The sequence below is a fragment of the Paroedura picta genome, chromosome 2 (genome assembly GCF_049243985.1).
Source record: "Paroedura picta isolate Pp20150507F chromosome 2, Ppicta_v3.0, whole genome shotgun sequence".
NCBI classification, from domain to species: Eukaryota; Metazoa; Chordata; class Lepidosauria; order Squamata; family Gekkonidae; genus Paroedura; species Paroedura picta.
The window spans coordinates 73814529-73835978 of record NC_135370.1 but is presented as its reverse complement, the minus strand read 5'-3'; the positions used below and the strand labels follow the sequence as shown (position 1 = coordinate 73835978).

The 21450-nt window shown below is 42.1% G+C and overlaps 1 protein-coding gene across 2 annotated transcripts; it reads right to left on the bottom strand.

Annotated features, from left to right (window-relative positions):
• Window positions 1–976: 976 nt before the first annotated feature.
• Window positions 977–19936, bottom strand: LOC143829608 (dnaJ homolog subfamily B member 2-like). 2 transcript variants are annotated; one of them, XM_077320786.1, is made up of 10 exons: window positions 19819–19936; window positions 17850–18051; window positions 11179–11279; window positions 8660–8769; window positions 6862–6921; window positions 5760–5876; window positions 3623–3727; window positions 3177–3279; window positions 1953–2023; window positions 977–1557 (listed from the first exon to the last, which is right to left on the bottom strand). In XM_077320786.1, the coding sequence occupies exons 3-10, from the start codon at window positions 11241–11243 to the stop codon at window positions 1031–1033; spliced, it is 1158 nt and encodes a 385-aa protein (XP_077176901.1). In that variant the 5' UTR covers window positions 11244–11279; window positions 17850–18051; window positions 19819–19936; the 3' UTR covers window positions 977–1030. The 2 variants fall into 2 exon arrangements, with proteins under 2 accessions (XP_077176901.1, XP_077176902.1); XM_077320787.1 differs by lacking the exons at window positions 17850–18051; window positions 19819–19936 and adding an exon at window positions 13492–13739.
• Window positions 19937–21450: the final 1514 nt, after the last annotated feature.

The following is a 21450-nucleotide window of genomic DNA, read 5'->3' as shown; positions in this document are numbered from 1 at the left end:
TCCCTGAAAAAGAAGTGGGAGCAAATAATCTCACTGTGTTCATAACCTGAATGCATATGAGGGACAAACTTCTGTTGTCATGTGTTTTAACTGGAGCCCATTACCAGCTTTTTCTAAAAGTAGTAATTTTATCAAGAATTGCAGAGAAACTAGAATGTCCCCACTACACTAATAAGCTACATCTTCAGGGAATTTTCCTTCTTTTCATTAAGTGATTTTTGTACAGAAGCCTTTTCGAGGTCTGGACTTGAATACCTTATCTGCCTGGACTCACTTGTTTAAGTCTTTTGGAAGTATTTACTCTGCCTTACAGTGGCCTGGGATTGTGAGGGTTGATTGAGAAGGAACTTGTTAGATAGATTGGTGCATCAGGAATTCCAATGTTGCACTTTTGATCCCTTTAGCTCAGCCTTTCTCAACCACAGTTTTATGAATGGCTCTGGAAGGGTTTCTTGAATGGGTGGGAGTTAATGTGCTTTTTTTAAAATTGTTAAATATGTATTGGGTGATATGACCATATATAGTCCCAAAATGGCCAGTGATGGGCCTGGAGGGGGCCCTGGGTGGGCATGTACACAGCTATGCTTCCCAACTATATTCCACACAATCAAACCACTTCTGGGGTTTTGAAATCCTGAGGAATGTTTCAGGGGGTTCTCAATGGTAAACAGGTCGAGAAAGGCTCCTCTAGTTCTTATCAGCCTCATCTACCAAGCAGTGCTCATATTGATTCCTTTCTGTATATCAGTCAATTGTTGTTGCTTAAAGCTCCTCTGCTTTTTCCTTGTTTGGTTATTCTTCTGTCTGTGGCGTTTCTACTAGATCAGACCTCTACATTTCTCCTAGAAAAGTCAAATTCTGGGATGGGAATAAGTTTTTCAAATTACATGCAACTGAGCCTGATGGTACCTGCTGCTCCAACCCCACGGGCAAACCTGTTATTCCCCAATGAATAATACAACTGTGGAGACCAACAGCCAGACTGTGACCTTTATTGGACACTCATTGCTCTTGTGTTGTATTTGGGGGCTTAGAGAATGATGCACATGACTGATTCCCTGTCTCTGCGGGCAGGAACGATCTCTGGAATGACATACTGGATGTCTTTAAGAGCAGAATCGTTCTCCTCACACACATGCTGAGTCTTCGATGTTTCTGTGCTGCCTCCTGTCTTTGGTCCTTCAGCCAGCTTGTCCCCTGTCTCCTTCTTGTTGTCGCCCCCTCCTGGACTTTTAGTTCTGATGGCCATGGCATGAGAGACCAAAGGACCACCCACCTCCTCATTGGGTCCTAGTATTCTTTTATGTGCCCGTCGAGTGCTGCCACGTCTTTTTTTTGGGCTATGGGAGTTAACTAGGTGCTGCCCCACATTCTCCATCTCAGACAGACTGTAGGCCATGGCCCGATGCAGGTCCTTGTCATTGTCCTCAGGGCAGACAATAGCAGACTCAGCACTCTGTGAGCGTCGTGGAGCTAGGATGTCAGTGGCAGAGCTCAGGACCTCGGGCTGCTCCTGGGCAATCTGTTCTGCTCTGACCTTCATATTGTTGCCAAGGTCTGGAGAAAAAGCAAAAGGGGATGAAGAGGGCAGCAAGCATGGGAGGCCCCCATTTTCTGTAGCCACATGAAGCGGGACCATCTAAGGAGGGCCTTGTATTTTCATAGAATCATAGAGTTGGAAGGGGCCATACTGGAATTATAGCTCATCTCCAGGCCTCAGATCAGTTCCCCTGGAGAAAATGACTGTTTTGGAGGATGGACTCTATGGTGTTATACTCCAATGAGGTCCTTTTCCACCCCAAATCCCACCCACTCCCAGCTCCACCCCCAAAGTCTCCAGGTGTTTCCTAACCCAGACCTGGCAACCCAACTAAAGCATTCCTGACAGGTGCTCGTGGTTGCTGCTTGAAGACTGTGGTCTTCTCTCATGTTCCCCAAACTCTGTTTCTTACCATGTACTTCTGCCACTTTAAGCTCCCCATCTGCATCAATCTCAACTGTCTCCTGACCGTTCTCAAGAATTCTGCAAAATAGACCAGATAATTTCCCCAGCAGCATGATGCGAAGTACTATATGCCATACTGTATGCCAAGCATGTTCCACCACTCCCTGCACAGAAGCATTCTTCATGACCATTCCCTCCCTCTGGAAGCTCACCTTATAACCCAAATTCCAGCATCTTTCAGAAGCAGTGAAAGAGCTATATTTATGTTCTGGCGTTTGATGGTTACAGCTCAGGTGACATGGGGTGAACAAATTTAATGTAATTATTATCTTGTTTTCTGTGGTTTATGGTAGTTAGCTGTCATGGGATGGGGCCAAGCTACAAAACTATAGAAATAAACCAGCTGTGAAATTAAAAAATACTTGTAAATGATAGTTTTAAAAGAATCATAGGTAAGAATTATTTTTGAGTGTCAGTTTTGGGTATCATTCAGTACTTCCATCAATAATTTGTGCATAGGAATGAAAGAATTGACAGTTGTAGGTGATAGAAAATGGGGAAGGGCTGCAAACATTCTAGAGAAGAGATCATAAATTCAGAAATATCTCAAAACCCAAAAAAGAGGAACAAAAATAACAAAATGGAAATTTAACAAGTACCATTTCAGAGTGTAACGCTCTGCAGTGTTTCATTCTGGACACTACAGATTACAAAATATGGCAAATACTTAAAAACAAGCTGCATTGTATTAACAGGTCTTGGACCCAAATCTAGTGCGGACAAGCTGAAAGATGTTTGGGACCACCAAAAGAAGTTTAAATGGCGGAAGGGGAAAACATGCTGGCAGTTTTTAAATGTTAAAAAAGCTCTCAGAAAGAAAACAAAGGTACAGGACCAAAACAATGGGATGTAGATTTAAGTAGTAGGAAAAATTTCCAGTCTGCATGGTATAACTAGTTCTCATGAGACTAAAAAGTGGCTTTGAACTTCTCTCAATAATGGGAGGTCAGGGAGCTTTCACCCTTGGGCACGTCACAAAAATGATTGGGGTGGTTGGAGGAACCTTTACATAGAGCCCAGGAGTCTTTTTATATTAGGAAGGGGGCTGGCTGTGCTAGATGGCCCAAACAGTCTCTTCTAGCTTTTTAGACCACAGATGAGAGAGGTCATACTTGCAGTGTGATTATGAGACAAAGCAGACAGTGTCACTGGCCTCATCCTGTCACCTCACCTCCGTGTAGTTATCCGCTTGCCATTGATGTACTTGGTAGTTGTGGAGATGGAACGAAAGCCAATTCCCATTTCAGCACCAGGTCCAAAGGTAGTGTAGAAATCTAGAAAATAGGAGTTCAACATCACCACTGAGAGGTACATATGCAAATAGCAAAAGGCTTTCAGTAAGTCCATTAGAGGCCATCCTGAGCTATGAGTCACAGCAATAAAAGATGGCAGGTATCAATTTGATAGGAGCAAATGCTCTTTATACTTGTGAAAAGCAGAGATGGATTATTATGAGCTGACAGAATCAGAAGAAGTTAGGACCAAAAATTCAGAAACTAAAGACTGAAAATCACTGACAATGGATTGTGCCAGTGGCTGCAATGGACAGGTACAAGTCGTCACAAGTTTCTTCAGAGTACTCAAAGCTATAAGGCAATGGGGAATGCATACTCTTACCTGTCTGGGCCGGGGAAGTATAGGAACAATAGGAGTAGGTGACACCTCCTGGCATGATCAACTGAGACATACCATCATCCTGATTTCTAAATGGGGAAAAATCATCTAAAAAACAGGGAACAGACTTATTAGATGTGCTCTGACAATACAAGTAACAGTATAACAATGCATAATATACTCCAAATAATGATAGTCTTTGTGCTGTTGTTTTTATAGAGTGTTGGGCTAGGATCTGGGAGACCCAAGTTTGAATCTCCACTTTGCCACGGAAACTTACTGGGTGACCCTGGGGCAGTTATAAAGTTGCAGTCTAATCTAACATTTCGGGTTGTTGTGAAAATAAAATGGAGGAATAATGCAAGCCACTTAGGGTCCCCACTGGTGAGAAGAACAGCAGAGCATAAATGAAATAAATAGTAATGCCCCAATTCCCCAGGAGACCTGAGCATGCATAAACGCATTTCAGTACTATACAATTTAAACAATACAAATTGGCAATTATAGTGTATCTGAAAGAGCAGAAGGAAATCCTCTGTAGTGTTCCAGGAATGGGCAATAGTACAGGATCTTGTGGCTAGACTGCAAGATTAGAGATGAACCTATATCCTAAGAAGGCACCCTTCCTGTTTTCTTTCCTACACATGATTTCCAAAAGTAATTAAGGCCCTATAAATCATACTAACATTCTAAGTCTGGAACTAGAGAAACAGTAAATCCTCAAGCTTCATCTGCTTGTGTCTCTAAGAGCTACTTATCTCATGGATTCTTAAGCATTTGCACAATCCCTAAAGGTCTTGAAACAACTGTTAACATAAGTGCTCTGGCTGTGACTTTTTTGCAAAAGGCTGTACCAAACCAGGGTGGGGAAATATTACAGCAAAGTAGGGGAAAATATGGAAACAGGACAAATAGATGATAACATCATCTAGCTGCTCCTGAAACCAATGCTGCTGTATAGGAAGTCAAGGTGGAATAGAACATTGTGGAAACAGCCCAGGTTTCTACTCTCATCTTCCAAATTTACCTTTCCTTCCAGGCTTCTGATTTAGGTGGATCCCTTTCTGCACCCTTGTTTGATAGGCAGGTTGTAGCCTTCCAGGTTTAGCTGCCCTGCTCCATTTCCTAGGTCCCTGACAACAGTATCCAGCATAGGTCCAAACTGTAGACATCTAGATCTGAGTTCAAAGTCATGTTCTCAGCCACAAACCGTGTTCTTGAGAAAGTCACTCTTTTGTTCCCCATCTGCTAAATGGGAGTATATATTCGCTTGACTGTGAACCAGCTAGTGATAGCTCCCTGCTAATTTAACTTTTATGCTACTTCTGCATGTGGACAATTTCAGTTTTCCCTTTCATGGCTTCTGTGGATGTAGTCACAGTGACAAAACAGTCTCTGCACATAAATCTTCTCTGTTCTTTCCCCTCTGGTCTGCCACCACCTGCAGGATTTGTGCCAGGGTTTTTTTTAATCAATTGTTGCTATATTGTTCTTGTGTTTTATTATACATCTATGCTACCATTTTTAAATTTCAAAAAAGCGTGCTACTGGTTGCTTTGGGGAATGGCAGATTGGAAGGGAGGTGCATCTCATATACACTTTCCCCAAACTCACTTTGACCGTTTACACACTGGAGGTTTCATGCCGGGCTGCAGGCTGGAGTTTTAGTCATGGCAGGTTGCCCCACCTCTTCCTGCACCCACATGGGAGAGCATTTGGCCTGGTGCACCTCATCCGCCCCCAATTTTTGCTCCTGCATGAGAGCTGGGGCAGTGAAGTTCCCAATGCATAAATGGTCTTTGTGTATGATCATTTAGGAATGATCATACCAAAACAAGTGTGAGGAAACCCACAATAGAGCCAGGGAAGCTGTCATGTGGGGGGCAAAATATAATCTGCTGTGGATTTGAGGGCATGCAGAGCCAAACTTCAGAGATGTATAACATTATGAATAGAGCCCTTAGCTAAACATTAATTCACACAGTAATCATCCTAGCCTCCAGAATCTCCAGTGATGGTATGGCTGGTGAAGACCTTTGTTCTGCATATTAGGAAGCTGCTGGAATTTGATCTGATCCAGGTACACTAATGTCAGATTGTTCACATTTTCTGCATTTCCCCTTCATGCACTAGCTCATACCAAAGAATTCTTTGAAAGGATCTTGTTCACCAAAGACTTCTCTGAAGACCTCGTCTGCATCACGAAAGGTGAACATGAAGTCAGGAGTCCCTCCTGTGCTCGGATAATGATCAGTCCCTTTCAAGAAACAAATCAGATACCTAAGTTCAGACCACATGGTTTCAGCAAGCTATGATGCATTCCCAGGATGGTAAAAAAGAAACTAAATGGGGGAGGTATATATTTTAGACATGCCTTCAGCCAAAGCAGGCTACTGAATCAAAAGGGAAAAGTCCCTACTAGACAGGGAGGAAACCTTGGCCACATGAGCACAAAGTGAAACCATGATTCTCAAGACTCTTTATTCCATCTTATTAAAAGGGCAGACTCTATGCATGTTTCTCTTGAGAACAGTGGTCACACAAGAGGAAGGCAACACATTTAACATATAGCAAAGAAGAATTCCAACTCAAGTTGGAAACTGATTTTTCATCAAGATAATTTATAATACAATGAAAGTTTAACCTCCAGCAGCAACAGTGTAGTGCCAATAGAACAAGGTGGGGTGGCTTCCACAGTTCATAGTTGTCCACAGCTGCTGTTTCAGGTTTACTCCTGTTCCCTTCTCCCTACTGGAACACCCACAGAGTGTTCCTCACAGAGTCCTCACCCTGCCATAATTCTTCCCAACCACTGGGGGTGCTGTGGGTCCAGACTTTGTTTTCTCAGAGAGTCTCACACAGCCTTTCTCAACTTTTTTACTGGAACCGATTGGCCAGAATAGGAGAAGGGAATACTATCAAATATGAACATCACTTTGAAGCAAACACTTCCTTTACATGTACACAAACATTGGGCAGAAATGTGTCTTGCACCAGGGCCTAGACATTTTATGTCTCCATCCATCATGGATGAAAAATTTCAGATGAACTGATGTAGATTTCTGCCAGGAGCCTGTGGTGATAAACAGAATTCACATGTTGTCAGGGTGGAAAGCAGGAGCCACTAGTTTGTACATGACAACAATGAAAACAGCCCATAAGTAAGGCATATAGTACATCCCATGCATACTTGGAGATTACATCCCTGCATTATAACAAGTTCCTTTGAATCTGGTGCTTACCTGTACTTGCTCCTATAAGTCCTTCAATGCCATAGAGGTCATAAAGATCACGTTTATAATCTAGAGTGGAAAAGGAAGAAGATACTAACCCTGAACTTTAACCAAATTCTTGAATGGAAAAGCATTCAGCAGCATTCTTTGTGTCCCTTATCAAGAGAAAGGGGGAATGAAGGAAAACCTAACAATAAGTCGGAGAAATAGTCTAATGGGGCAGGATGTGAATAGGTTAGAGAAGGAATAGCACTCCTTAGTGGATGGGCTATTATTTAATTTATTTAAAACATTTTGAGGCTGCCTTTTTACCTAATCAAAGTCCACAAGGCTGCAAAATAAAGACATTTAAATATTGAAATACAGTTACAAATATAAAATTTAACACTACAATACTAAGAGGGGGGGGAAAGATAGATATGTAGTTTTTAATCTTTAAAAAAATATCAAATTATTTTAAATATAAATATAATTCAATTAAAACAAAAACCAAACAATCCTAGAAGAAGGATAAAAATGTTGTTGGGGATATGCCAGATGAAATGAAAAGAGTCTTCACTCAACAGTGAAAGGCACTGGTAGAAGGAGGCAGACAAATCACTTTGGGGAGGGTATTCCAAAGTTTTGGTGCAATCACAAAAAAGGCCCTTTCTCAGATCAACGCCCATCTAACCTCAAATAGCAGGGACAACCAAAGCTGGGCCTCTGAGGTTGACCCGGATGAGTGGATAGGAAGGCGGTATAGGTGAAACAAGACTAAAGAGCCAAGACTGTAATGACCTACTACTCCAGCCCACAACATTCTGTGCCAACTGCAGCTTCTGAATACTCTTCAAGGCTGACACCACATAGAATGCATTGCAGTAATCTAATCTAGAAGTTACTAGGGCATGTACAACTGGCAAGATCTTTTCTGGCCATGAAGGGCTACAGCTGGCTTATCTAGCCACCACTGCCGCCTGTTTATCCAACAGGAAGTCTGGGATTGGGAGCATTTCCAAGCTATGAACCTTCTCCTTTAAGAGGAGTGCGACCCCTTCCAGAAAAAGGGATAATCCATTAACTGGGTCAGGCATTCAACCTACCAGTAGCACCTGTATTTTGTTGAGATTAAGTTTCAACTTGTTAGCTCTCATCCATTCCAAAACTGCCTCCAGGCATATGTTCACAATTTCCCAGTCTCCCTGGGATCTGCTGGTAGCATGAAATATAGCTGATTTCATCTGCATATTCATAGCAGCTCAGCCCAAATCTCTGATTACCTTTCCTGGTAGGTTCACATGGCTGTTGAAAAGTATGGGGGGGACAAGATGGAACCTTGGAGGCCAAGGGCCAGAGCAGTACTCTCCCAACACCATCTTCTGAAATCTACCCTTAAAGTAGGACCAGAACCACCACAGAACAGTGACTCCCAACCCTGAAAGGCAGTCTAGAAGGATATCATAGCTAATGGTATCAAAAGCCACTGAGAAGTCCAAGAGAATTAACAGGGTTGCACTCTTGTCTATCTCCCAGTGGATGTCACTCATCAGGACAACCAAGGCCATTTCAGTCCCATGGCGAGTTCTGAAAGCAGATCGGAGCAGGTCTAAACAATTTGCTTCATTAAGGAATCTCTGAAGTTGTCCAGCTACCATTCATTCAGGCCTAATCATCACTTCAATGACCTGCAGAAGTAAGATCTTAAAGAACGAGCCATATCTGTAGAAGAGAATGCTACTAAACAAAAGAGGAAAGGGAATAATCCACTCAGGTCATCAGAGCCCCTGCAGAAAATACAAAAGGAGAAAAGGGGCTGTGCTCTTACTGTCCGATAGCACTTCGTATGCTTCTGCTATCTCCTTGAACCTCTTCTCAGCGTATTCCTTATTCCCCGGGTTTTTATCAGGGTGCCATTTCAGTGCATTTTTTCTGTACCTGCAATATTTCAGGGGAAAGAAAACTAGGCTATAAATTGACCATTAAAATGAACCATCATCTCACTCAGACGACACCAGCCACGGGAACCCTGTCTTCAGACTATAATCCCTTAGCAGCAAAATTAATCAGGAGGGAATGTTCCTAATCTAACAGTTTTTTCAGATCACTGAATCCCTTAAAGTGAGTCCTTACCAAAAAGGATATTATTGTGATTTAGGCACAAGGTGTTCATTGAACATGCACATTCAGACCCCACAATCTCTTAATTCTGAAGTTTCTCAAAGCAAATAGTTTGTTTAGCATGGCAATAATCACTTGTGTAAGAGCCTCTTGTGGCGCAGAGTGGTAAGCGGCAGAAATGCTGTCTGAAGCTGTCTGTCCATGAGGTTGGGAGTTCAATCCCAGCAGCTGGCTCAAGGTTGACTCAGCCTCCCATCCTTCCAAGGTCGGTAAAATGAGTACCCAGCTTGCTGCTGGGGGGTAAAACGGTAATGACTGGGGAAGGGAATGGCAAGACCACCCTGTATTGAGTCTGCCATGAAAACACTGATGGGCGTCACCCCAAGGGTCAGACATGACTTGGTGCTTGCACAGGGGATACCTTTACCTTTAATCACTTGTGCATTCATAGCCTCAAGGCTAAGCTACTGTAATGCTTTCTATGTTTGGCTGAGCTTGATCTAATGAAAACATCAGCTGATACAGAACACGGCTGTTTACTTCCTTGCTGTGGGGGCACAGAGAGCACATTGTATCAATGCTCTAGTAGCCGGCTCAGTGTTTTCATCCAGACACAATTCCTGGTGCTTGATTTGAACTCTAATGTCATTATCAGCTTTGTACCGATATATGTCAGATTGTCTTTTCTCCTTTACATCATCATGAATTTTGAGATCAACGAGCATCCGCACTTGATTATACTATCCATGCACCAAGTTGAAATAGAAAAGGCATATAAATGGCCTTGGTGGCTGTCCCACAATTGCAGAATTTCATTTCCCTAGGGTTCCAACAGAGCCCACAGCTGGATATTTTCTAGAAGAGTGCTAAAACTTTGGGCTGACAATCAAAAATCAGGATCAAATACGTGTTGAGTTGTTTGGGTATTTTATTTTATTGTAGGTGTTTTGAACTGCTGTTATCTACTTTGAGTCCTTGGGAAGTGGGTGGATAGAAATTGGTCTAATTAAGCAAATAAAAAGTAGATCATATACCACCATATATTTATCCCAACCACTCATTAATCTTTGAATTAATCTTCGAGAGCCAGTTTGGTGTAGTGGTTAGGAGTGCGGACTTCTAATCTGGCATGCCAGGTTCAATTCTGCGCTCCCCCACATGCAGCCAGCTGGGTGACCTTGGGCTCGCCACAGCACTGATAAAACTGTTCTGACCGGGCAGTGATATGAGTGCTCTCTCAGCCTCACCCACCCCACAGGGTGTCTGTTGTGGGGAGAGGAAAGGGAAGGCGACTGTAAGCCGCTTTGAGCCTCCTTCGGGTAGGGAAAAGCGGCATATAAGAACCAACTCTTCTTCTTCTTCTTCTTCTTCTTCTTGAACTGGATCCAGCATGATATTAGAGACCACTGCATAAACAGCTCCCTGTCACACCAGCTTTTGAGTTGTTCCCTAGACACCCATAAAATGACATGGTTTTTACAGGAAATGTAATGTGAAAGTACATTAATATAAAAGGAAATTTAACATGAAAGCAGCCATTGCAACTAATGACATTTTCACTAGGCAACATCACATAGACCCATAGTTGTCATTAAAAGATGTACAGTGCAATCCTGTGCAGCAGTGGTCCCCAACCTTTCTGAGGCTGGGGACCGGCAGGGCAACTGCCCCGCCCGTGCATGCGCCATGCGTGGCCGAAATTGCGCATGCGAGGCACTTTCGCGCATGCGTGAAAGTGCCGCACATGCACAATTTCGGTCGCGCATGCGCGCATGCGCGCATGCGCAGCCCGGCCGCAGCCCTGATTCCTTCTCCCCGCCCTCCCCACCCTCCCAAGCTTGCGGCCTGGGAAGTTTTTTACTGCGGGGGGGCGGGGAGAGGGAGCTGCGGCCCGGCACCATGGCCTTTGTGGCTCGGCACCGAGCCGCGGCCCGCAGGTTGGGGACCACTGCTGTGCAGGATTATTGCATTCTAAACCAATGGACTTCAGTAGAATTAGGTTGGAGTAACCTTGCACAGGACTGCACTGTTAAACTAGAAACTTTGGTCATTTCAAGCCCAAATTCCCACAGCCACAGATTAAGATAAAACTTGCATTTTGAGTCTCTCTTATTCCCACTCCATCATCGATCAACGGACACAGTAAAAAATGCTTAACATTTTAGTTCTTGGTATAATACAGTCGTTCTGAATGTAGGGAAAGGGATCTGAGGAAGAGCTACTTACGCTTTTTTAATGTCATCCGAAGAGGCGATTTGTGGGATGCCCAGTACTTGGTAGTAATCAACCATGGTGCTGTTTATTCTGTGCAGAGGCCAGTTGTAAATCTGAAAAGAACACAGGGTGATTGCAGTGATGATCCATGCTTTCGTAACCTCACAGATGGACCACTGCAATCCACTTTATGTTGGGTTTCCCTTGAAGACAACTCAAAAATTGCGGCTGGCTCAGAACACAGCAGTCTGATTGTTACAAGGGACTGCCTGTGAGGAGCATATAATTTATGTCAGACAAGACAGGAGTAATGCTGTGTGGGAAGTCTGAGGCCTTAAACGGCATCATACCTTCCACTTCAGTGGGGTCCTGCTTGACCCTTGCTGACCCAGTTAAGTGCCCAAGGCAGTCATTTTCAATCTTTGACCTGAAGAAGTCAGGAAGGATTCTATATGCCTATATTCTATATTTTACAAACATTTGTAAAACAGAATCGGGGGAACATTTTTATAAAAGAAAGATGGCTACATCATAATAGATTGGCTCAGGAAAATGCACTGTATCTAATGATGTAATGCAATGTTCCACATTGTTTAAAATGCCATGCTTAATACTTATGCTTTGTTCAGACACCACCTCCATTTCAAATGTCTGTGATTCCTTGTCCTGTTACATTGCTTATTAGGTGTATCATTCTATTGATTGCATTGATTTACATTGTGTAATTTGCCTTGAGTCTCACTGGGAAAGGTGAACTATAAATAATGTATATAAATAAAAAATACATCCATGTTCAATTCAATGTGCTGGTTGTGACCTTTAAAGCCCTCAAGGCCGAGGATCCATATATCTAAAGAACCAACTTTCCCAGTTGCGGTTCTCTGCATACCATCTCCTGGTTATTAATAATTAACCAAGAGCAATATCCACCCAGCCTTCACATCTATCAACTAGCCTCATTTGTGCCAAGCCGAATATGCACAAATGATGCCATATATAGGCCATCCTCTGAAGGTACCATTTTCTTTAGGGGAGTGACCTATGAAATCTGGAGGTTAGCTGTAATTCCAGGAGAACTCCAAGCCCCCCTTTGAAGGGTTGCAACCCTATCCACAGTTCCAACACGAAGCACCAGATTGATATGCCTCAGCTGGGCTCTGTGAAAAGCTAATTGCTATCGATACAATATATTTTTGTTGTTTCTACAAGCAGTCCATTCAAAATTCACAGGAACAATGTGTAGAGGAACAATCTCTTTCCCTTGAATTACTACTATTAATTTTTTTAATGCTGTAAATACTGGATGTGTATGTCAAAGGAACAAATCTGTATGCTTAAAAGAATCAACAGATAATGCTTTGACCTGTGTGGAAAGATTAAGGTATAAAAATATAATCATAGCAAATGCTCTTAAAGAGTAGCACTATTTTTGCTACTTAAAGTGGAATATATCTAAAATTTATTTTTGCCAGGAATGTTGTGTTCTCTCTTCCACTTCCCCCCCCCACACACACACACACTGTCCATCTATTTAGTTTAAAACATAACCCCTGTTTCCCATCACAATATCCTCAAACCACATTCTGTACAAATTAAAACACAAGCAGCAAAAGGTAAAACTAGATAAGACTTTTCTTAAGCATCTCAGATGATGAATTAACGAAAAATGTAATGATGGAGGAATCAAGAAGCAAGAGGGCAAAACTGCAAAATGAAACCTTAACAGAAATCCTGTGGAAAAATAAGCTTTGGCCTGCCCCCTAAAACACAAGTGGCTAGACACGTGTCAGGCAAGCTCATGTGGAGAGGGCTGTATATGTGACTTTTCTTCCTTAACCTCTTTTGTTGCAGCCCAGTGAACTGCTTATAATCATTTATCTTTGGTTCCCATTCTTGCAGTACCTGTAAGGGACTAGGGATGCCAGCCTCCAGGTAGGAGCTAGGTATCCCCAGGAATAACAGCTTATCTCTAGATTACAAAAATCAGTTATCTTGGAGAAAATATGGTAAACTCTGTGGCATTGGCCTCCATTGAGGTTCCTGTCCTCCCCAGGCTCCATCCCCAAATCTCCAAGAGTTTCCCGCTCTGGATCTGGCAACCATATCCCAATCGTCAGAGAGATCCCGGTAACCCTACTAGAGACACATGTACTAAAAAATAGACCAGTCACGCAATCTGTATCTTACGCTATCCTCTGCACTATTATATTGCTCTTGCTTACTATTGCAAAGGCATGCTGAATAAACCAGAAACATAGCTTCAGCCAGCCACATGGGTTGGTGAACTGTAGGGAGGGAAGGAATTGCTTGAGTTGTGTCACTTACTCCATTTGAAAGTTGCTTCCCTGCTTATGGGCAAGATGGAGCCCCCTCGGTGTTAAGGAAGGATCTGGATGGGAAGTTGACTGCCGCCTCTCATTAAGTAGGGCGGATGTGATCGTTCATTTCCATATGCTGTACTACTTTAGTTAAACATATCTACAACATATCTAAAAGGTCTGTTGTCTAGCACAGAGGATGAAAACATAAAGTTAACAGCCAGGTTGCTAGGGGCAACCCTAGAATGAAATTTAAAGGAGATCTTGAGATGCCGGTTAACAGTTAGTTGGACAGAGTTCCAAGGAAGGCAGTTTGTTTTTAAAATGGGGTTGCAGTACAGGAGGTATTTTGATCTTGAGGTTTAAACCATCCATATAAGATTTTTGCCTTGATGCTATTTGTTTCCAAATTGTGGTTTCAAAATTTTAATCTATTTTATATTGCTTGCCCTGAGATGGTATGTCAAAGAGGGATGGTATATAAATCCATTGATTGAGTGATTTGAGTGATTGAGTGATAATTGAGAAAGAAAGAAAGAAATTCCTCAAAAGGGCCTTTTCTACACCATCAAGTTTTGTGGATGATAGATGTGTACATTCTCCATTAGTGGTTAGATATAGCTCTCAGCTCAAGACAGTACAACACATCAGTGACTTACAACCCCTACTGGATAATGACAGTTCTCTTTCCCAAGCACTGGGAGGTAAACCTTTTCTTTCACACAGACGGCCCCCAAATCTCAAACAACTCCTCACCCACAACAATGCAACATTGAATGGGAACATGGACACTGGTACTAGAGCTTGCAACAAACCCAGATGCCAACTTTGCTACTATATACACTTCATTGCTACAATTACTGGACTTAATAACATCACCTCCTATACCATCAAAAAGAGCCTCTTGTGGCGCAGAGTGGTAAGGCAGCAGACATGAAAGCTCTGCCCATGAAGCTGGGAGTTCAATCCCAGCAGCCGGCTCAAGATTGACTCAGTCTTCCATCCTTCCGAGGTCGGTAAAATGAGTACACAGCTTGCTGGGGGGTAAACGGTAATGACTGGGGAAGGCACTGGCAAACCACCCCATATTGAGTCTGCCATGAAAACGCTGGAGGGTGTCACCCCAAGGGTCAGACATGACCTAGTGCTTGCGCAGGTGATACCTTTACCTTTATACCATCAAAGGCTTATACACCTGCTCATCTTCAAACTTAGGGCCTTTTCGCACAGGGATCTTTGTTGCAAATTGTTTGCGGAATGAAAAATCGCCATTTAAAATAGTGGAATTCGTCGTTATGCATACCTGCCTTTGTAGTGGAATCAGTTGCGTTTTTTAGCGTTTCCCACAGGCTTCCGGTCTCGGCAGAAATCGCTAGAAAGGAAGCGCTATTGCCAAGCTCGTCCCGCCCCTGGCCGTCAAGCAGCCAATGGGCAGCCGTTAGCATGCTCCCAAACAGCCCCTTTCCCTTTAAGAAAGGTTTAAAAAAAAAAAAACGACCCATAGCAACGAATCTAGGTAGATTCGTTGCTACGGAGAGACCCATCCAGCTGCCTAATGTGAGCTGTCGTTTGATTGTATGATCGTTTGCACGCTGCCTCGAGTGATAAAAAAAAAATCCCCCCCCCCTCTCACGGGCCCGATTTTCGGCTGAATTTATTTGTAAAAAATAAAGGGACTTTATTTCAGCAAACGGGCTTTTCAGTGGTTTGTGCTTAGTGACTAAAGGTGAAGGACTGAAGCCAGGGAAGCCTCTAAACAGAAAGAGGCTCGCCGGTGCGTTTATCCCCGCTCGCTCGGAGAAAAAAAAATGGCGATCGCTTCGCCGGAAGTTTGGAGGAGAGAGCCAGGGGGAGGGACTTTGAAGAACCAGCAACAATGGTAACGCACAGGTCTTTAGCGCTACTGTTGCAGATTGGTTGCAGGAGTGTATCGCTATCCGGAGGGTGAATCCACTTTTCTGGATTCCCCTGAAAGCGCCACAACGAAGCGCTTTTTGCTGATTGGTTTCAGGATTGTTGCAGATTGTCTACGACGTCGTGGGTTATGGCAAATTAGTAGCGTTTCCAAATAGCAACCATTCTGCTACTTTGAAGCTGTGCGAAATGGCCCTTAGTATATGCCATCAAGTGCCAACAATGTCCTTCTGTCTTCTACATAGGACAAACAGGTCAAACCCTCCACCAAAGAATTAATGGACACAAGTCTGACATCAAAAGCCACAAGATTGAAAAACCTGTAGGGGAACACTTCAACCTTGCAGGACATTCAATAAAGGACCTGAAAGTAGCTGTTTTATTACAAAGAAACTTCAAGAACAGACTAGAAAGGGAGATTGCAGAAATGCAAGTTATTACAACACTCAATACTTTGACATACCCTGGACTCAACAAAGACAAAGGGTTTTTTATCTCACTATACATGCTAACCTTATGTAACTTGTGTATCCACATTCCTCACAATTTATTTTAATTGGAATTATGTGACTGTTAGTAATATATAATGTAATTTTGAATTCTACTTTCTGGTCCCAGGACAAGATAGCTGCCTGCTTAGCTTCTACTTGTAACTTTTATTATGGCTAAATTTCTGTCCTCAGTTTTTAAACTTAAACTGTCCGATGTATCTTGACTATCTTTGTATAGCCTCCTAATCTGCTTTATGCCAATAAAGGTATTGTATTGTATTGTATTGTTGTAAGAAAGTTTCACGCTGGTATGGAGACAGATGGGGCTGGCAGTAAATAGTAGGGTCTGAACCGTGGATCACTGGCTTTGACAGTTTTATTTCTGATATGTCTTTGTGAACTACAAATGGGTTTGAGGGGTCTGACTGGCTGGTTTGGCAGGGAGTTATCATGTGGCTATGTGTGGACGCTGTGACACAGTTTATTAATATAACAGGATTAACTTTTGCTTATATTTTGTTTCATGTATAGTTCTTATGTTACATGTAAACCGCATATATAAATATAATAAAATAAACAAATATATTCCTACTGTTATGATGGTCAGTTCTTAGTCTGAGAAAGAGTGCTTGCACTCGAAACCTCACACCTAGAATAATTCTTTGTTGGTCTTAAAGGTGCTACTGGACTCTGATTTTATTGTGCTACTTCAGACCAACATGGCTACTCATTTGAATCTATTCTTATTGGTTGTATATGGGCCAGAAGTGTTCCCTCAGGACTGTGCTTTTGTTGTGGTGGCATAATCTTGTTGCTGTTTTATGGTGGAGGATGCAGCTGTTATATATGGGTGTTTACTGTACACAGTATGATTGTACAATGCCAAAGCACTTATTTTAGATATTGACAGAATTAGTAATGAGTGACATATGTTCCTTCTCCCCCTCCTAATACGTTTGTACCATTTTGTTAACCTTCTTGAAAAGCCACTATAGCAAAACAAGGTGAGTTCTCCTTGTTGCCATTTTTAGTTGAGTGGCAAAGAACAAGAAAACTACCAATTATAGCCATGTTCCACCATTTTGTGAATGCTTTGTTTTGTTACTGCTACTTCTACAGAACCTTTGGGTTCTTAATTCATGTGTTTGGGTTAAGTTTTTTTCTCCCGTCTTCTTTGTTGCTGACCAGCACTGGTATTCAGAAGTTCACTGCATATGGAAGCCATTTGTAGTAGAGGCCACTGCTACATCCTCTGGCAGCAAAGTCCCTAGTTAAAGCACTTGCCAGTTGTGGTCTGAGCCAGTACTAGCCATTTAACATGATGCATATTGTCGTCAGTTTTAAAGCTTCAAGACCTGAACTGCAATAGACATTCATCTTCTATCTGATGCATATTGTGCATATTCAGCCATAGCCATGCAAACTCAGTACAGGGACACATTGTACAAAAAGGATTAGAAGTGTTTGTTCCTAATGTGGAAGAGTTTAGAACTGATTCTAATGCTTGCAAAGCCATAAAATGTAGAGGGTGGTCAATCATATCCCTCTGCCTAACCTACTTCTTAGGATCGTGAGGTGAAAACATGATGCTGAGCTCCTCGAAGCATGATTGAGATACAAATGTCATAAATAAATTAAAAGGGTAGGTTTCCCTGCTTCAGTTTCCTTCATTTTCATTCAAATCAGCTGCAGCGTCACCAGAAGCGACAGTCTGTATCAATTTTCTCTCCTTGCCTTTTAATTTTTTATTTGCATACTTGCAGAAATATCATGATAAAAGAACTGTAACAGAAGGTGCAGTGCTCACTGTCTTTAAACCCTAGAAACCATATGCTCCAGGATCAGCCAAGTTGTTCTCCAGGTTTTGTCACTGCGCATGGACACAGTTAAAGATTTACTTATTACAATAGTTCTTCTTTGACCAAATATTGCACCACAAGAAAACACGCACTAAACTCACATGACAGGGTTCTTTCAGTTGTAATTGCCAGACTTCAGCACTTCCTGTCCATCCTTTTGCCTCTCACTTTGATTCCAGAAGACACTTGATGGCCGCGCAAGACTCCTCATGTAATATATCTTTTCTCTGGATCTTTTGAATTTGTCACTGAGCGCTGGTTTTATCACTGCAGGTATCTGCTTTTCGCTCCTACCGGTTTTTGCTGTTTTTTAAAGTACAAAATATTTGGATTACGTTACTAGTTTTATAAATGTTTATCAGTAAGTTGTCAAGTATTATTTTAGTAGGATGCTGAGGTAGAAAACTAACTAAATAAAATAGGAATGTTAATATTTTTATTTATCTGAATAATTTATATTACTTTTGTCCCTACAGATCTAAAGCACAGAATAAGTTAATCTTCAGTGAAGCCACAACCTTGGATTTGAATGCCAGATTTTAGGACCAGCAGACCATGAGAGAATTGATAAAGTGGCAAGGGCAAAATGTAAGATTCTCACATCAGTGCACAGATGGCACTATTTCTGCTGGAGGAAAGGAAGTTAATTTAGAATTGGGGGTGAGAACAGTTTTACTCCTGCGTATTCTGTTTACAGGATTAAAAATGTCTACTGGACAATTTATTTCTTTACTGTCAAAGCTGTTGAAATATGCGTGCATCTGTGGCGTGCATTTTTTAACAGCATGAGAAGAATATCCTGCAGGGGACATTGGAGGAGATGTGCATATAGCATATTTAGATCAGAAACTTCCCAGTGTTTTTCAAGTACTCTCCCCTCCAGTGTCCTGATAGGCTCTTTGGAGACTTCCTCCCCCTTTGATCATACTTTCTTCCCTGCTTGCCTCCAGAACAAAACAGTTTGTTAGGACTGTCTCCTTTCATCTTTCTATACAAAGTTTGTTTCTCTCTTCACAATAAAAAACTATTTTATTCTTTTAAGCAGCTTGGTGCTCCACATATCTAGCCAATAGAGGCAACTTCTGTACATCTAACAAGTCTAATCCCCAAAGGTTATACTTACACAAACTGACACATTTTATTGTTTAATGTTATTTTCAATGAGGTTTTTAGTGGGGTTTTATTGATGGAGGGTTTTATAATGTAAGCCACCACTAGCTGGCATGCTGGAAGTGGTGGGAAACAAATATAATAAATAATAACTAACCTTTCTGAATCTGCAAAGATATGATTACATTTCATTTCATGCATTTTGTACAAGAATAAAATAGAGATTCCTGAGAATACTGACGTTAATCCTAAATACACTCACTTTGAAAGGCATTCCATTGAAATCAGTGAGACTTCTTTCCATGTAAATATATAAAAAGAACATGTTGTATGGGTTGGGGCATTTACTTTGCATGTAACTCTACCAGTTACCCATTGTCATTCACCCATAAACTGACATTTTACCATGGTTATGAGTTAGACTTCTCAAAAGCCAGAAAGTTCAAAGTCCTGAGCCCTTGGGGAGGGCAGTATATAAATATAATAGATAATAAATAAATGATAGATAGATAGATAGATAGATAGATAGATAGATAGATAGATAGATAGATAGATAGATAGATAGATAGATAGATAGATAGATAGATAGATAGATAGATAGATAGATAGATAGATAGATAGATAGATAGATAGATAGATAGATAGATAGATAGATAGATAGATAGATAGATAGATAGATAGATAGATAGATAGATAGATAGATAGATAGATAGATAGATAGATAGATAGATAGATAGATAGATAGATAGATAGATAGATAGATAGATCTTGTAATTCTAGGATCACTACATCCTTTTTATGTTTTTGCATCTGTATCCCTGAAGGCTTATGGTTTATTCCACCCTCTCTTCAGGATCTGTTACTTGACCCTCTTGCTCTGGTATTCCAAATTCATTTGGAGAGTAAAGACAGAACATATGCTGGCTGCATTCTGGGTTCAGAAATTGTTCCCTTTCATACCTGTGAGAGCCTGTTTCTGCCTCTGGCTATGCTGGACATTGGAAAGGACAGTAGGAGCTCTCCATCATCCTTTTACATCTCTCCTCTGTCTGGATGGACATATGCTGCAGCCAATGGCTAGCTCGGACAGATTGTGATGTCAGGAGTATGAGGATGCAGGCTTCTGCTCATGGTGCAGGTGGAAAATAGCTGGAAATTAGTTGAAGGATTCTGTCAGGGAATGGGAGTCGCAAAATAGTGACCAGGATCTAGATATTGGCTTTAATAACTGACATAGATATGAAATTATAAGGAATATATTTCATTTACTTTATTCATCCCACCTTTTTCCTCAGTGGGACAACCAAAGCAGCTGATATTATTATCCTCTCTTCTGCCTTATCCTCACAACAACCCTGTGAAGAAAGATAGACGGAGAGTGTGTGACTGACCTTGGGTCACTCAGTGACCTTCTGTAGCACAGTGGGGATTTGAACCTGGGTCTCCCATATCCTAGTCAGAAGCTTTCAAAACTACACCATGCTGGCTCTCCATTTATGGTGCTCTATATCAGGGGTAGTCAACCTGTGGTCCTCCAGATGTTTATGGACTACAATTCCCATGGGAACTGTAGTCCATGAACATCTGGAGGACCACGGGTTGACTACCCCTGCTCTATATAATCTGCAAGAGCCTCTTGTGGCGCAGAGTGGTAAGGCAGAAAACATGCAGTCTGAAGCTGTGCCCATGAGGCTGGGAGTTCAAGCCCAGCAGCCGGCTCAAGGTGACTCAGCCTTCCATCTTTCCAAGGTCAGTAAATTGCTTGGGGGGTAAAATGGTAATGACTGGGGAAGGCACTGGCAAACCACCCTGTATTGAGTCTGCCATGAAAATGCTAGAGGGCGTCACCCCAAGGGTCAGACATGACCCGGTGCTTGCACAGGGGATACCTTTACCTTTACCTTTATATAATCTGCAGTGTTAAATCAATATATAAAGTTGTTCAACAGGATCTCTGCAAAGCCAGTATCAATATCACCACTGAGCAATGTGGTATAGGGGTGAAGAGTGTCAAACTGGTCTTTGGAAGACCCAGGTTCAAATGCCCACATTCTATGGATGCTTGCTAGGGCCAGTCACAGTCTTTCAGCCTAACCTATCACACAAGGTAGTTGCAAGAACAAAATGTTAGCTGTGCAGGGTACCCATTGGGGAGAAAGACAGGTCCATTCCGCACAGCGTTAATGTAGCCGAAGTGTTGCCATTGTGTAATGCTATATATTTCTCGTTATTCATGACGTCGTACACAATCAGCAACACTTGTGCAACAGTCCCGCAAAAATTGCTTTGTTGTAGTGCTTTTTGGAGAATCCACAAAAGTGGATTCCCCCTAAAAAACTGCTAGACCCTTGAGAACAACCTGCAACATCCGGAAAAGACATGTGCATTCACAATGTAGCGGTAGAAAGAATGTCCCTCCCTAATCTTTCACACCCGAGCTTCCGGTGTCGCGATCGCCATTTCCCCCCCTCAAACCAGGAAAAGCAATGAATAAGCATTGCTTCATTGGCTGAAATCACTCCATAAGCAAGTGTCTATAAAGTTTCCAAGCACAATACAACCCACCCCCCACCCCCCTTCAACACTGCCCAT

Excerpts from the sequence above, each read along its gene's own strand:
- LOC143829608 (XM_077320786.1), bottom strand. The coding sequence starts at position 11,243 with ATGGTTGATTACTACCAAGTACTGGGCATCCCACAAATCGCCTCTTCG. Across the intron at positions 8,770-11,178 it reads TCGGATGACATTAAAAAAGC|GTACAGAAAAAATGCACTGA; the intron begins GTAAGTAGCTCT and ends GAAATATTGCAG. Across the intron at positions 6,922-8,659 it reads ATACGAAGTGCTATCGGACA|ATTATAAACGTGATCTTTAT; the intron begins GTAAGAGCACAG and ends TTTCCACTCTAG.